We start from the raw sequence: 15,525 nt of genomic DNA on the forward strand, positions 1-15,525 counted from the left end.
AAAAACGTTATCTCTAAACATCTTTGGGAAGAACACGAAGTCGAACCTCGTCCCGACCGCATCTGCGACGTGCTGTTCGCCTGTTGGGGCCCTTGCAAGTTGCTGACGTGTGCCCATAGTCCAGACATCTGTAGCACTTGATGGGGATTATCCGCGTTCGTACCCTGCATACTCCTGCTCCGGAACTTTCACCACAGCGAGTTTTGGCCTCAAGCATTTATAGAGGTGGTACCTACTCGGGCATGGGTTACCTCTGGACATTCACGCTTTATGGCCTCCTTCGCTTGAACTTTTTCTGAAAGGCAGTTAAGATCTCGGATTTCTAGAGAACACATACGCTCTAGACTAGAAACGAGAGCCTTGTCTCCCAGTAACCCCTTGACCGCTTTATAGAACGTACTCTTGCTAGTTCGACGAAGAATCCACCACCCTTCGTTTTCTGTATGGAGAACACTTCTGCTTCGTTTTCTTCGAATTTCATCCTGTAGCGGAATTGACTAAGGAATTCCGCAAATATCTTGCCTTCGGTATCCTTCTTCGCCTTCTTTTTTTGAGCCTTTGAAACTACTTGGATAAAGTCTCTTTTAAACATATTTTCCTCTTCCCGCTTTTTCCTCAGTTCGCTTTGCAGTGGGTTATCTACGATCCTTTTGGCTCTAGCAGAATTCTCAGTGGGAAGTGCGGCTGTTTCTGTTTTCCACGCGTCTTTCACTGCTCTCCACGTTCGTCTGTAGAAGAAGATGCAGTTCAGTAATTCCTTCAGTTCCATCAGCCCGTTTCTGACGCCTTTGCTGACGTTCCTTTGGAGGAACGTTGCCGACCGCATATGCTAAACCGCTGACGCGCATTTCCTGATGAGCCTTTTGTCTCTAGCTAGAACGGTGGACTACACTTCTACTCGGTTCGTGTCCCGATCGACCTGCTCAGGACTAGCGATTATGACTGGGCTTTTTTCCAGAATAGGAACACTACAGGGTATAGGAGTTGCCCTCCCCGTTCTGTCAATCATGCCACTGGGTAAGGTTTCTTCTTTATTTTCACGTCCCGGTGCCTCTTTCGCTGGTCGCTCATCGCATTTTTGTGCTACAACCAAACGCAGTCAGCTCTTTCTCCTTCCTTGCGAGTTCCTCGATTTTTTGTGCAGTTAGTGCATCGTGTGCAAGGGAGTGGGCCGCAATAGTACCTTTGAAGGCACAATCCCTACCTCGTTCACTGAGGCCTGACCTACGCTTAGCTAGCTCCCGAAACTCACGGGCTGTTTAGCGCCCACTCAGGGCCACGCGGTCTGCTAACAACGGTTCAATGCACACTACCCGACCAGGATCCCGAAGGAGCTGGCTCCTCATCCACGTCACAAGTACCACCTTCAATGAGTTAGGCTCACATCAACCTATCGACTTCAACAGGGAGTTGTTGACGACTCCGGGGACTCCCATTGTGTCTCGAAGTGCACCGGTTCTTCAGCGTTCGCTATTCACCGAGAGGCTTTCTCAGGGCTACTATCTAGGGGGCACTAGAAGTACCACTACTTCTACTTATCCGGGTACCTCGGGGACGTCACTTCCCGTATTTTAAGCAGCCCGTTAAAGGTCACTAACGATCCATGAGGGCGGCACATCCAGATGAGTTTGATTGAGTGATTCCGTATGAGCCGGGATCCTTCATTAAGTGGCTCTGTCAACTCCTTTTGAAAAATTGGGCAAATGTGATGATGATAACACCCGTTGTGCTCCGAAATTGAAAATTGCCTTAGTTCCATTTAATAATAATAATAATCGTTGGCGCGACAATCCAATTGGATCTGGAATTATGTAAGAGCACAAGTCCGTAAAGGTAGACTACAACAGGAAAACTATGCATAGGAGGTAACGTGGTCAGCATCGCGCTCGTCTCTGATTTGACAGTATTTAATAGAAATTAGAAATAAAACAACCTGTCTTGGACTTAATACTTCAAAGTGATTGTACTTTAATCTGAAAACCAAAACAAACATTTAAATGCATTCAATGAATTTAAATTTCAACGACTTAATAAATTTATGCATTCCCACACGTACATCCGTTCCTTTTCATGAACACCAACCATATTCCTATCTCCTCCTAGAACCAACTGCACGAAATTTGACAGATATTTCCCTCTTCGCCTTCAAAACATATCCCATTCTTGCAATCAGCTGTTCGCGAAATTCCTTTCCACCGTCATTCTGACAGTTCTTTTCACTTTCATGAAAATCACCCCCGCGGACTAGGAAAGTTTAGAAACTTTTTAGTTGAGGCTTGCAATTCGGTGAGGGAAGTGGTGTCATTAGTTAAACTTCTCGGAATTGTTGAAACAAACATTAAAGTGATTTCATTTAGTAAATTTCACCGTCGGTGGTTCTTTAATTAGTGCAGCACGGAAGTGTCTTCCGGTGAATTTCCATCGTTTCCGAGGAGTGAATTGAAAAGTTTTGAATTTTGTGCTGATTCAGTGACGTGAGGGGAAGATTGAAATTGTTTTTAATTGTGCACTCGAGGGTGTGTGAAGATAATATCTTTCGACTATCGTTTTTGAATACTGAACGGGTTAAAGTGCGAAGTGACAATGGATAACGAAAGTGCGACCTACGATTTGAAAAAGGAGATCACTGGCGTCCCGAAATACGGCGTCAAGATGAAATTCAACCACACATTCCCGGAGAAACGCAACCAGCACCTCAGACCTTCCATCAAACAGTCGCTCCCCTTCATCCCAATGTTTTGCAGGTACGTTTCCTGGTAATCAACTTTGAACAATTTTCCGAAACCCCCACAAAATATCCTGGGAGAGAGGCCACTTCTTCCAATTTCGTCATCAAGGATGACAAATTGTACGTTGTCCTAGGTCCGGTTGGAAAGGTGTAAAGTTCGACAGAGTTTGGAGTTTGCACCGTATTTGGGTCAACTATAGACGAAGCAACAATCCCAAGAACCTTCAGTAAATGACATTGTTTCCGGCGAAATATAAAAGTTTGGTAGCTTCTGGGTCCTGTCCGTATGGATTCACTTCGAGTGAAAACGAGTAGGAGTTTGGAGTAGTCGCTACGAGCCACAGTACGTTTGCGCTATAACAGATTGTTTTGGGGTGCCCTAGGCACAGCGCCTTTCGTCGTCCACCCCCGAATACCCTTAGGTCTCGCTATCCTGCAAGAATCCAATGCGACCTGCTGGCGCCAAATTTTATAGTTGCGGCACGGAAACATGGAATAGGATATTTGATACACGAGACCGTAATCCAATGTCGGGTGATTTCTAGGAGGACGTAGGGTCGCGACTAGGTCGGGTGAGGGATTATCGAAGTTGTCACATGTTTCTGTGTATCTTGTCTGGGTAATTGAGTGATACAAGGCAGGCATTCTGGTCAGTTGTAATTAGATTGCAAAAGTTATTCGCATGCAATGCTTGCATCCAGTAGCTGAGTTGAGGAAGGTTATCACATAACATTAGGAGGATTAGGTACTACAAGGCTGTGTGAGTGCGGAGAGACGTTCAAAGGAATCAGTGTCTGATGAATGTAAATTACAGGCGGCAACGGAAATCATGGCCCAAGTCAAGTACTCGCTCTCAAGTGGGGCAAATGTTTTATCTCCATCTCTTTGTTCAGCTCATACTTAGCATTTCATTAGAGCCAATCTAGAACATTATCCTTAATTGCTTTTGTATCGAATCGTTAAAGCAATCGTGCCCATTGGCAGTTGGTATGTACTTTCGGACTCTTTGAACTTCTTTCGCTGTTTCCAGATCAAATTTTTGTTATTTTTGTTTCCCGAGCAAACAAAATTATGGATGGAGAACACATCGTTCGAATGAGGCACTTAGAGGCATGTTTACCGAACTGTATGGTATCGAAGGGTATTAAAACAGGTTGAGAATTAAGGACAACTGTTGTCCCTATTTATACAGAAAAAAAAAAACGATAATGACGAGTCACAGACTTCGAATCCTCAGCCGACTTTGAGAAATCAGATCATTACCAAGGCATGGATTTTGTAGCCCTCACCATATTCATGTTTCCCCACGGAGAAATCTGTTCAAGGCATGGTCTCCACTTCAGTGGAAAACCTGCACCCAGTGTCTACGGCGCGGTCAGCCAAAGAAGATAGTACAGCAGCTTCCTTAACGAGAGGGACTGGAATCCTAACTACGGCCGGCCTGTCAGTAACAATGTTGCCTAATTCTTCCAGGAAACGGGAGAGGAAGGCTCGACCGAAGAAAAGTTCAGCCGGAAAGGAAAGGAGACTACAGACTTGCCTGTCAGAGCTTTCCTTTCCGCCTCTACTAGGAAAAGCGAAAGAAACAGAATCTGGTGATGTAGACGCAATTGGTCTAATACAGACACGTGGAAACAGATCCATGCAGCCCAGACACCGTGAAGCTGCGAAGGCTCCCAGCAAACACCTACAGAAGGCACTACGAAAGAAGGCGAAGTTTCTTAGAAATGAAGACATGAGCGTTGCTACATCACCTAGTGCGACAATATCCAGAGAAATCGAACGCAAAAAAGCGGAATTTTCGGCGAAAGGTGAGGACAAGCTGGTAAACCCGGTTAGATCCACACTGGACGCAGTATACTCTTCAGTTAGCGTCGGCTTTCACATTAGACATTAGAAATCAGTGTAATAATCGCGGGCAAGCGTAATGCTGACCACATTGCCTCCCTTAGGGTACTGTAATCCAGTAGTTCACCTTACCAGTCTTGAATGAAGTCCTCTAACACACCTCAAGGCCCTGATCCAATTGGATTGTTGCGCCAACCATTATTATTATTCCAAAGTCAAAGAACAAAGCGTAGTATAAGTCCCAGGGCGAAAAGTGGATTGGTACCCACGATGGAGCATAAAACATGGTAAACGCCTGCTAAACCAACACCAATATCTCTAATACCAAACCCCATCTCCACCTCCACGTGATGACCGCTGGGAGCTCTTTCTCAACGAAAAGCTGCACACGGAGAAGAATGAAGGCGAGTCTCCCGCACCTAAAAGGGGACAAATTGTACCAACTGGCCCCCCAGGCTGGTGGTTGGGTAAGGCTGACAACACTACACGGAAAACAACTTGTTACGAAGTCACTACAGGAGCCTCGGACTGGACTGATAACACAACAATGAACCCGGCAACGACAACGGAATAACGATTTGGCCATTTTCTCATGGAACGTGCGCTCCCTGTGCAGAGCTGAAGCTGCCAAGCAGCCGATACCCTGTCTCAATATAGGGTTGATGTAACAGCGTCGTAGGAATGGCCAATTAGTAAACCATAAGTAGGTTTTTTAGTCAGTCAAAAAATTAAACTGGTTGTTATCGGCTTTGAAAACTTAAGTGAACAGTTATGCACTCTGCGCTTGCGATGTTCTGATGAATGTCAGAACATATAGGGGGGACAATATAGACTCGGATCACTATCTCGTTGGCATGATGTTCCGAGCTCGAATAACAACACCACCCATATTTCCTCTGACAATCAGCTGAGAGTTAATACTGAATCCATGCACAACGCAGCCCTCCGCAACACCTATAAAAGGGAAATGGAGACCGCAGTAACCGCAGTCAGCAGAGATCCTGATGAAGCATCAACAAATGATCCTCACAATCACCTGAAAAATGGCCAAGTATGTTTTTGGTCGTATAATAGACCACAAACATACTTCGCCCCAGCCGCAAAAGATACGGAACGGCTGGTTGGACGATGAATGTAAGCTAGCAACGAAACGGAAGAATGCCTTTGCATTCTCAAAGGACGCGGGCACGCGCGGAGACTTATCACGAACTCCGTCGAGCGGAGAAGCGACTTCACAGACGGAAAAAGGAAGCCTGCTAGAACCAACAGGTCTGTGAACTCGCGGTCTACTACTCGAAAAGGGCGATCGGGTAGCAGGTCGTCAGGACAACCTACATACCGAAGCATTTGTTGGTACCATCGCAGATTCGGCGAAAAAGCTACCAGATGTACGATCCCGCGTAAATTCGCGCCTACCTTAAAAACTAGGTCCGCGGGGAGTCCTGGCAACAGCCAGCCAGAACGCAGCGCCACGTCGCCTAACAATTTATGACCCTCTCAGCAGGCGCAGTTATTTCGTAGATACTGGTGCGGAGGTTTCGGTTCTTCCCGTACCCCGGCACCATCGGCTATTTCCTCAATCTTTAAAATTTGCGACGGCTAATTCTTTGCGTATTAACATCTACGGGTACAGGGTTCTTGTGTCACTTTGAGTTGCTGGTGGACTTGCAGAACAGGTCCCTTATAGACTCCACAACCAACCTTAATTCGTCAGGCAGAATCCCATCTCTTTCCAACCACAATCTTTCCGTACTTTTGAAAGACATTACTGACTCTCGTGTTCGAGCACTCCTCCAAAGGTTCAGCCAGATTACTACCAAATGTAGTCTCTCTAAACCAGTGAAGCACAATGTGCAGCACCACATTAACACTACTGGTTCCCTTATCTTCTCGAAGGTGCGTCCCCTACTACCTCAGAAGCTGGCTATTGCATGGAAAGAAGTCGAACATCTTATGCAGCAGGGTATCTGCAGACCTTCGGACAGCTGTTGGTCTTCCCCACTCCATATGATCCCTAAGCCAAATGGCGAATGGCGCCCCTGTGCGGATTACAGAAGGCTAAACGCACAGACTGTTCCAGACCTATATCCTATTTTGCTCATCCACGACTTTTCGCATCATCTCGCAAACTGCCGCATCTTTTCGACCTTGGATTTAACCAAGGCGTATCACCAAATTCCAGTGGCTCCAGAGAACATTCCAAAGACGGCAATATGCACACCCTTTGGAATCTTTGAGTTCACACGGATGACTCTTGGGTTGTGCAATGCGGCGCAAACTTTTCAAAGGTTCATTTACTCGGTTCTGCGAAACCTCGACTTCGGTTTTGTATATTTGGATGGTGTTTTGATCACTTCTTCCTCAGAGTCTGAGTACTTAGCCCATCTCGAGTGCATTTTTCAACGTCTCCTTGAAGCCAAGTTTCTCCAGACGCAGGTGAGATTCCTCGGCCACTTCATTTCCCCTGACCGAATACAGCCCGACCCAGATATGGTGCAGGCAATCGCAAGCTTCCCGCGTCCGAAAACTGTGAGGAATCTGAGAAGGTTCTTGGGCATGTTAAACTTCTATCGTCGTTTCCTGCCCAAGGCCGCCTAACACCAGAAGGGTGATCAACTTCACCTGTTCCAGTGCGTAACCATCAGTGGTAACATTGAAGGTGGCATTTCTGTCTCTCTTAAAGGTTACGTTTTCGGCTTTTTCCAGATTAAGGGATGTGGGAATAAGGACGCTTTTTGACGTGAGAACTGCTCTGTCTCTTCCCTTGTATTATCTGTTGCAATAATCAGAAAGTCGTCAGCATACTGACGTTGCCTGAGGATCTAGCATGAAGTAGAGCAGTATATAGATTGAAAAGAGTGGAACTTATAACGCAACTTTGGGTTTCGCTATACCACAAACCTCAGAATTTAGACAGCGATCTTTTTCGTTCCAACATAACCCTGTAGAACTTAGAGATCCAAGGTCTCTTACGCGTTTTCTACATATAAGACGGCAGCCGTGATGTGTTTATTATTGATTGGTGCAATCGGGATGTAAAGAAGAACTTCTCTTAGGCAGGGAGTGGTCGACCAAACTTTACTGTGCACATGACTGCTTTGAGGTGATTAAAATCGGCCTGAGCATCGAAGTTGATGAGAAACGATCGAAACAGCAATGGCTTGATATGCTAGATCCACACGGACTAACCCTATAATCGAGAAAAATGGCAAATTCGACCTAGAGGAGCTGATCCCGCTACTGGATGGGATATGGACTAAAAAAGGATTGATGTTTTGAGGCGCGCAATTTTTTATTTTCCGGCCCATTGCCTTGGCGGGTTGAATTGCATCGAGACTTGGTTTAGGATCCATAGGGTCCGATTTTCTAAATTTGAATGAGATGGTTCCAATGCCAGCTTTAAGGTGCTTGTACTTGAGGAAGCAATTTAGTTTTTGACTCTGAATATAGGTAGGTGTGTGATAGCCGTTTACAATATTCTCACTGAACGTAGCGGATTGCCAACCAATGGTGGTGGACATTGCTAGGTTTGATTAGTCAGAAGAAGGCGGACCTTATTTAAAAGTCTGAAATTTGGATTACAGACAAGCTCCTTGGAAGGTTCGATCTCTCTTAAAGTCGATGTGGCATTGACGTCTATATTTATTTATTTATTTAATGAGAACAATACACAGAAAACAAATTCCTTATTACATATTTTCCTCAGAGGGAGGAGCAACTGAATGGCTTACTTTACACTTAAAACTAGAGAAGGAAATAGAGTCAAACGGCCCAAGCTATAGCGTTGTAGGACCGGCATAGCCTTAGAATCGGGGAGTGGAAGTAAATCTCGAGCTCCGCGAAGGGTACATCAAAAATGTCCGCACTACGTGTGTTATGAGACGAAGCGATACGGAAAGTAATATCCGGGTTGACAGAGCAGTCCATCAGACAAATGCAGAGTTTGAAAAAAGTACACATATCAAGAAAGATACGGCGTTGCTGTAGGAAGGGGAGATTGAGGGTGCGGAGTCGTGATGGATAATCAACCCGTTTGTGACGCGGCAGAATCTGCAGCATTCGAAATTTATTTCGAATGTTTCGGATGCGGACAGGTAGATGGCGCGGAACTCTCCACTCGCTCATTTTCGGAACGCACCAGGGGAGTGGAGAATTAGCGGTGGAAAAATGCCGTTGGTTGGGACAGTAAGGACCGCATGGAAATAAGCCGGTCTCTTGCGACGCTACTAAGAACGCCATCAACTGGCCAGGCGACAGACTGTCTGTTGACATGAGATGGCCACCGAAGAAAAGTGTCGACAATACCATTCCATTTATCAGAAAATTTGTCAAGGCTTGGAATACTGCGATTCCGTAGCCCAGCTCCTGGGACATTTCAGCCGCGAGGTTTGTCTCCTTCTCGAACAGTTTGATCTCGGTGTACTCACACGCGCTGGAACGAACCGTGCGAATGTTAGAGAGCGCTTCCTCGCAGACGGATGTTGCACGTTCTGTCTGCGCCTGGGCTTTTTTACTTAAATTCCTGAGCGTGCCACCAAGCAGGGATATGAAGGCAACAGCCGCCGGAACGGCAGCCAAGGCAATTGCGGCCATGTGGGGGGAAATCATGAACAGCGAAATGGAACCTCCGACCAACTGGGCCACGCTGCGAAGTCCTTGAGACACGAATTGTTTGAAACTTGATTTGAAGTCCTCGATATCGGCAGTGAGGCGGTTCACGAGCTCGCCCGTTCGGTTTTTGTCGAAGAAGGCCAAGTCCTGGATGATTATCTGCTTGAAGAGGTCCTGGCGCAGTTTTGCAGCCATTCGTTCGCCGATCCGCCTGAGCAGCAGAATATAAAGGAACGTGAAGCCTGACTGAAGCAGGTACATGCCAAACAGCCCGAGGGCCGGCTTTTTTACATCACTAAGGAACTGATTTGAGTGGGGGTCCTTGACGACGAATCCCGCGTACTTCGAGAGCGTGTTGATCAGCTTCCCCAGCATATTTGGGATTTGGATGTTGAAGTAGGCGACGGCAAGTGCGGAAATTATGGCACCGATGAACTCAAGTAGGTGCGGCTTCAGGTACATCCAGAACCGCTGCCAGTCAAAATTCGTTTCAATGTCGCGAATTGTTTTGGCGGTTACTCCTTCGTGAAGTCTTTCGCTCTGGCAGTGAGGTTGTACTGAAGGCGTGGAATATTCACGAGGCCCCGTAAAACGCCGGTTTGCCCGCAGTTGCTTATAAGAAGGCGTAACATTTTTGTGAATTTGTGTTGCTTTGGCTCCCGTTTTAATTTACGATATTTACATTATTGCGCAAGCTACAGGGAAGTCATCCGCCAGACAAAGTCTGTCAAGTGCGAAGCTCCCAAATGCTCGTCCTACTCGGCCTTCGTACAACCCGCCGAGAGGAATTTGCTGCCAGCCCCGCGGAGCTGGTATACGGGGAGAACCCAAGACTCCCAAGCGATCCGGTCTTCGACAAGAGATCGAGTCTCACGGAGTCGGGGTTGGTGCGTCTGCTGAGGGACAATCTCCGACGCATCAAAGCGCTACCACCCACTCGACACGCGTCCATACCTGCTTGTTCGCCCAAGGAACTGGACACATGCACGCACGTGCTGATCAGGACGGATGCCGTCCGGAAGCCGCTGCAGCCTCCCTATGAGGGCCCGTACCGCGTTCTCGAGAGGGGAGAACATTTCTTCCAGCTCGAGATCGGTGGTCACAAAAAGGCGGTCTCTTTGTCCAGGCTGAAACCCGTGTGCGCCCCGAAGCAGCGTCGTGTCCGCTTTGTGGATTAACGGCGAACGAAGTTCCGGGATCCGTCGCCGAAACCCCCTAGGTTTCGTCTGGGGGCGGAGTGATGTGGCGCGGCAGGATCTGCAGCATTCGAAATTTATTTCGAATGTTGCGGATGCAGACGGGTAGATGGCGCGGAACTCTCCACTCGCTCATTTTCGGAACGCACCAGGGGAGTGGAGAATTAGCGGTGGAAAAATGTCGTTGGTTGGGACAGTAAGGACCGCATGGAAATAAGCCGGTCTCTTCTGTTTCCAACCGCGGCGGCGTACACACGAATTTCAATAAGTGAGCAAGTACTGTACGCGCATCTTGTGATAAAGTTAAATAAAGTAACTTTGTTGTGTTTAAATATACGAATTTCAATTTATTGCTAAATTGGTTTAAATATTGCCAAAGTTACTTTATTGCGCCTACCGCAAAAAACTAGGTCTGCGGGGGGTCTTGGCGACGGCCACCCAGAGCGCAGCGCCACGTCTCCTAACTATTTTCGACCCCCTCAGCAGGCGCAACTACCTCGTCGACACGGGTGCGGAGGTTTCGGTTCTTCCCGTACCCCGGCATCATCGACTATACCCACAACCCCTCAAACTGGCGGCAGCAAATTCCTCCCGCATCAATACATACGGGTACAGGCAAGTGGACGTGAGTCTTGGCTTGCGTAGAACGTTTTCGTGGCGTTTCATCCTGGCGGATGTCAGCTTCCCCATATTAGGCGCAGACTTCTTGTGTCACTATGGGTTGCTGGTGGACTTGCAAAATAAGTCCCTTATAGACCCCACAACCAACCTTAATTCGTCGGGCCAAATGGTATCTCACGCTGACAATAACCTTTCCGTTCTTTTGGAAGACATCACCGACTCTCGTGTTCGGACACTCCTCCAAAAGTTCAGCCAGATTACTACCGAGTGTAGTCTCTCGAAACCAGTGAAGCACAATGTGCAGCACCACATAAATACTACTGGTTCCCCGATTTTCTCGAAGGTGCGTCCTCTACCACCCCAGAAACTGGCTATCGCGCGGAAAGAATTTGAACAACTTGTTCAACAGGGTATCTGCAGGCCCTCAAACAGCTGTTGGTCTTCCCCTTTACATATGGTCCCTAAGCCAAATGGCGAATGACGTCCCTGTGGGGATTACAGAAGGCTAAACGCACAGACTATTCCTGACCGATATCCGATTCCACTCATCCACGACTTTGCGCATCACCTCGCGAATTGCCGCATCTTTTCGACCTTGGACTTAGCCAAGGCATGCCACCAAATCCCAGTAGCTCCTGAAGACATTCCAAAGACGGCAATATGCACACCCTTTGGACTCTTCGAGTTCACCCGAATGACTTTCGGATTGTGCAATGCGGCACAAACCTTTCAAAGGTTCATTCACTCAGTCCTGCGAAACCTCGATTTCTGTTTCGTCTATTTGGATGATGTTTTGGTCGCTTCTTCCACTGAGTCTGAGCACTTAGCCCATCTCGAGTGCATTTTTCAGCGTCTCCTTGAGGCCGGTTTAGTCCTAAACGTAGAGAAATGCAAATTCCTTCAACAACAGGTGAGATTCCTCGGCCACTCCATTTCCTCTGAAGGAATACAGCCCGACCCAGACAAGGTGCAAGCAATCACAAGCTTCCCGCGTCCAAGAACAGTGAGGGAGTTGAGGAGGTTCTTGAGCATGCTAAACTTTTACCGTAGTTTCCTGCCCAAGGCTGCCCATCATCAGTCCGTTTTGAACGCGTACTTGTCTGGCCCCAAAACAAAAGACACACGAGAGATTGTGTGGTCTGAAGAGGTTGTCCGCGCGTTCAATAAATCCCGACAGCAACTGGCCGATGCTACACTTTTGGCATTTCCTCAGCAAGATGCACCCCTAGCCGTTTTTGTTGATGCCTCTGACATCGCAGTAGGTGCTGCCCTTCACCAAAAGGTGGATCAAGTTTGGCAGCCACTGAGCTTCTTTTCCAGACAGTTAAACTCCGCTCAACGGAACTACAGCACCTAGGATCGAGAACTGCTCGCCGCGTCCTTGAGCATTAAATACTTCCGTTTCTCCTTAGAAGGCAGGTCGTTCACAGTGTTCACCGACCATAAGCCTCTCACATATGCTTTGAAATAGAAGCTCGACAAAGCATCCCCTCGTCAGCTTCGACACCTGAGCTTAATAAGCCAGTTCACGTCCGAAATGCAGCACGTGTCTGGCAAGGACAACGTAGTTGCTGACGCTTCGTCACGTGTCTCCATGATTAACATCCCCGCCTCACACGCAGTATTTCAGACCCTCAAATCCAACCCCAAATACAAATTTCGGGAGTTGCCCATCTTCGGCTCAAACCTCTCTCTCTGCTGCGAAGACTCGGAAAAGGGACCTCGGCCATACATTCCGGCCACCTTTCGCAAAAAAGTGTTCCACGCGGTTCACGACGTAACGCATCCAGGCATCAGGACAACAATTCGGCTAGTCACCGAGAAATACTTCTGACCCTCCATGAATAAGGACATCAACTCCTGGGCCAGAGTTCATCGCATGCCAGAAGTGTAAGGTCACCAAGCATGTAGGTGAGTGGTTCCACACCATACACCTCGAAATCGCAGGCCTTTTGCGTGACTCGCACGGTTTCAAGTATTGCCTTACAATCATCGACAGGCTTACGCGGTGGCCTGAGACAATACCTGTGAAGGACATTACGTCGCAATCTTCTGCTGAAGCCCTCTGTCGAGAGTGGACCCCTCGCTTTGGCATCCCTGCAGTGATCATCATTGACCAGGGAATGCAATTTGAATCCATCCTTTTTTCGGAGTTAGACAAACTGCTAGGATTCAAACGCCAGCGAACTACGGCATACTGCCCGCAATCCAATGGGATGCTAGAGTGTTGTCACCGGACGCTGAAAGCCGCTGTTATGGCTCGCGACGATCCGTCCTGGACTCAGGTCTTGCCTCTCATCCTACTTGGCTTGATACCCTGGATGGGGATTTAAAAGCCTCGTGATCAGGCATTTGATAGAACCAAATGGCGAAACCGATCACGACAAGCCGATTTCACTTGTAAGCGGGACAAAAAAGGATGAGGTTATAGCATTGAAGTTGAGAAAGAATTTTGGGCAGCAGTCTATTCCAATGTTGTTGGTTGATCCGGCCGTTCATTTTTGCCTTTTTTTACAGAGTCTGAAAAAAGACTGTGTTTTGTTTTTGGTTTTGATTTGTCCTTTTGTTGCTCGAAAACTCGGTCTGATCTGCAGCAAAGATTCATTTGCAAGTTAAAAACGCGGATCTGAGGAGCAGTCCACAGCAATGTTCCGTACAAAAGTTTAAGATTGCGGCGTTTTTTCAACTTTTTAGACAATCAGGTCAACATGATCCTTGCTGGTTAGAGACGAACTTACCACTGTTTCTAGAAGGGTGAACGACTTCCTCTGTTCCAATGTGTAATCATCAATGGTAAGATTGAAGGAGGGAATTATGTCCCTCTTAAAGGTTACGTTTCTGGATTTAAGGATAAGGAGGCTTCTTGGCTTAATGACTGATCTGTCTCTTCCCTTGTATTATCTGTTGCAGTGATGAGAAAGTCCTTAGTTTACTGATGTTACCTGAGGATCTGGCACGAGGGAGCGCAGTATACAGGTTGAAAAGAGTGGAACTTAGAAGGCAGCGGGTTCTCTATACCAGAAACCTCAGAATCTAGACAGCGATCTTTTCTCCTGCTAAATTACGCTGTAGAACTTAGAGATCCACGCTCTCTTACGCGTTCTTTACATGTAGGACGGCGGCCGTAATAGGTTTATTATTGCTCTTGGCAATCGAGATGTGACGAAGAACTTCTCTTAGGCAGAAAGTGCCTGCTGTGCACATGACTGCTTTGAGGTTATTAAAATCGGCCTGAGCATCGAAGTTGATGAGAAGCGACCGAAACAGCAATGGCTTGATACTCTAGATAATGATTTGAGAGGCTCTCGGCTCCACACGGACTAACCCTATGATCGAGAAAATGTCGAATTCGATCTAGAAGAGCCTGAATGGGATATGGATTTTTTATATTTCTGCCTATTTCGTTAGCGAGTTGAACTGCATCCAGACTTGGTTTAGGATCCATAGGGTCCGATTGTCCAAACTTAAATGAGGATAGATGGTTCCAATGCCAGCTTTAAGGTGCTTGTACTTGAGGGAGCAACTTAGTTTTTGACTCTGAATATAGATAGGTGTATGATGGCCGTTTACAATATTCTCATTGAGCGCCGATTGCCAACCAGTGGTGCTGAAATTGGGCATCATTACATCATGTCCTGACACCAGGATAGCTGCGTTGGTTTGATTGGCCAGAGGTAGGCGACCCTTATTTGAAAATCTGAAATTTGGATTGCAGACAAGGTCCTCTAAGGCTGGACCTCTCGTGGAATCCATGGGGTTGCCATTGCATATCGCTCTGGCATTGAAGACTATAATTATAGGGAATATTAGATTTGCTAGAATGCAAATAGATTTGCTGTCCAGGAAGACAATCACAATTGGGACGTCCCTTTTGAAACCACTACTTGGAGGTACCCGATGAAAGATCGTAATTCGGATGTCCGCAATTAAGCTCATAGAAATGACGACTTATTTATATGTTTTTAGATATATAACTCATAAGGGGTGGGGATAGATACATTTTTTTTTATTTTTATGACCATTGATTACCTCTTATGTTTCCTTCATTCATTCAACTTCTTATCGCGCTAGTGAGCCTCGTTAATTTCCAACGAAGTTGTGTATTTTTAGAATGGATAAAATAGAATTAAAAATGTATGCCTTTTGGACTAAAAGCTGCTATTTTGATTCTCCATTTCCTCGCTTATCATCTCTCTTTGATCTCTTTGAAATGTATAATAAATGAAGGTCGAATTGGCCAGACCCACTAAATGTGGGCTAATTTCATTACTATATTTAAGTGCACGATTATCAATATGCTGCCAATGCCAGTATAATTTATCTATGGAAATTGTAATGATTTTTCCTTCCTTTATTTTTGTAAGTGTGATCCAAATGTGATTATGAAGTATTTTAGGAAAAAGGGGCAATCAGGTTCTCGTATATCCTTTAGTGATGACATCTGTCATTTGCCTGTGACAAAATTACATGAAGCTAATTTCGATAATATGCTATCGTACAACATGTTATTTCTGATGTATT

The 15,525-nt window shown here is 46.6% G+C and overlaps 1 protein-coding gene across 2 annotated transcripts in view; it reads left to right on the plus strand.

Moving 5' to 3' along the window:
* The first annotated feature begins 2,244 nt into the window (after window positions 1-2,244).
* The window catches only part of LOC119651157 (non-lysosomal glucosylceramidase), a 67,905-nt gene continuing 54,624 nt past the window's right edge, over window positions 2,245-15,525 (plus strand). The window contains exon 1 of one of the 2 annotated variants that reach the window (XM_038054565.1): window positions 2,245-2,744. In XM_038054565.1, coding sequence (XP_037910493.1) covers window positions 2,584-2,744 — 161 coding nt within the window. In that variant the 5' untranslated portion in view covers window positions 2,245-2,583. The remainder of the gene's footprint in view (window positions 2,745-15,525) is intronic. The other variant, XM_038054566.1, reaches the window with a different exon arrangement.

The sequence above is a fragment of the Hermetia illucens genome, chromosome 3 (genome assembly GCF_905115235.1).
Source record: "Hermetia illucens chromosome 3, iHerIll2.2.curated.20191125, whole genome shotgun sequence".
Lineage (NCBI taxonomy): Eukaryota > Metazoa > Arthropoda > Insecta > Diptera > Stratiomyidae > Hermetia > Hermetia illucens.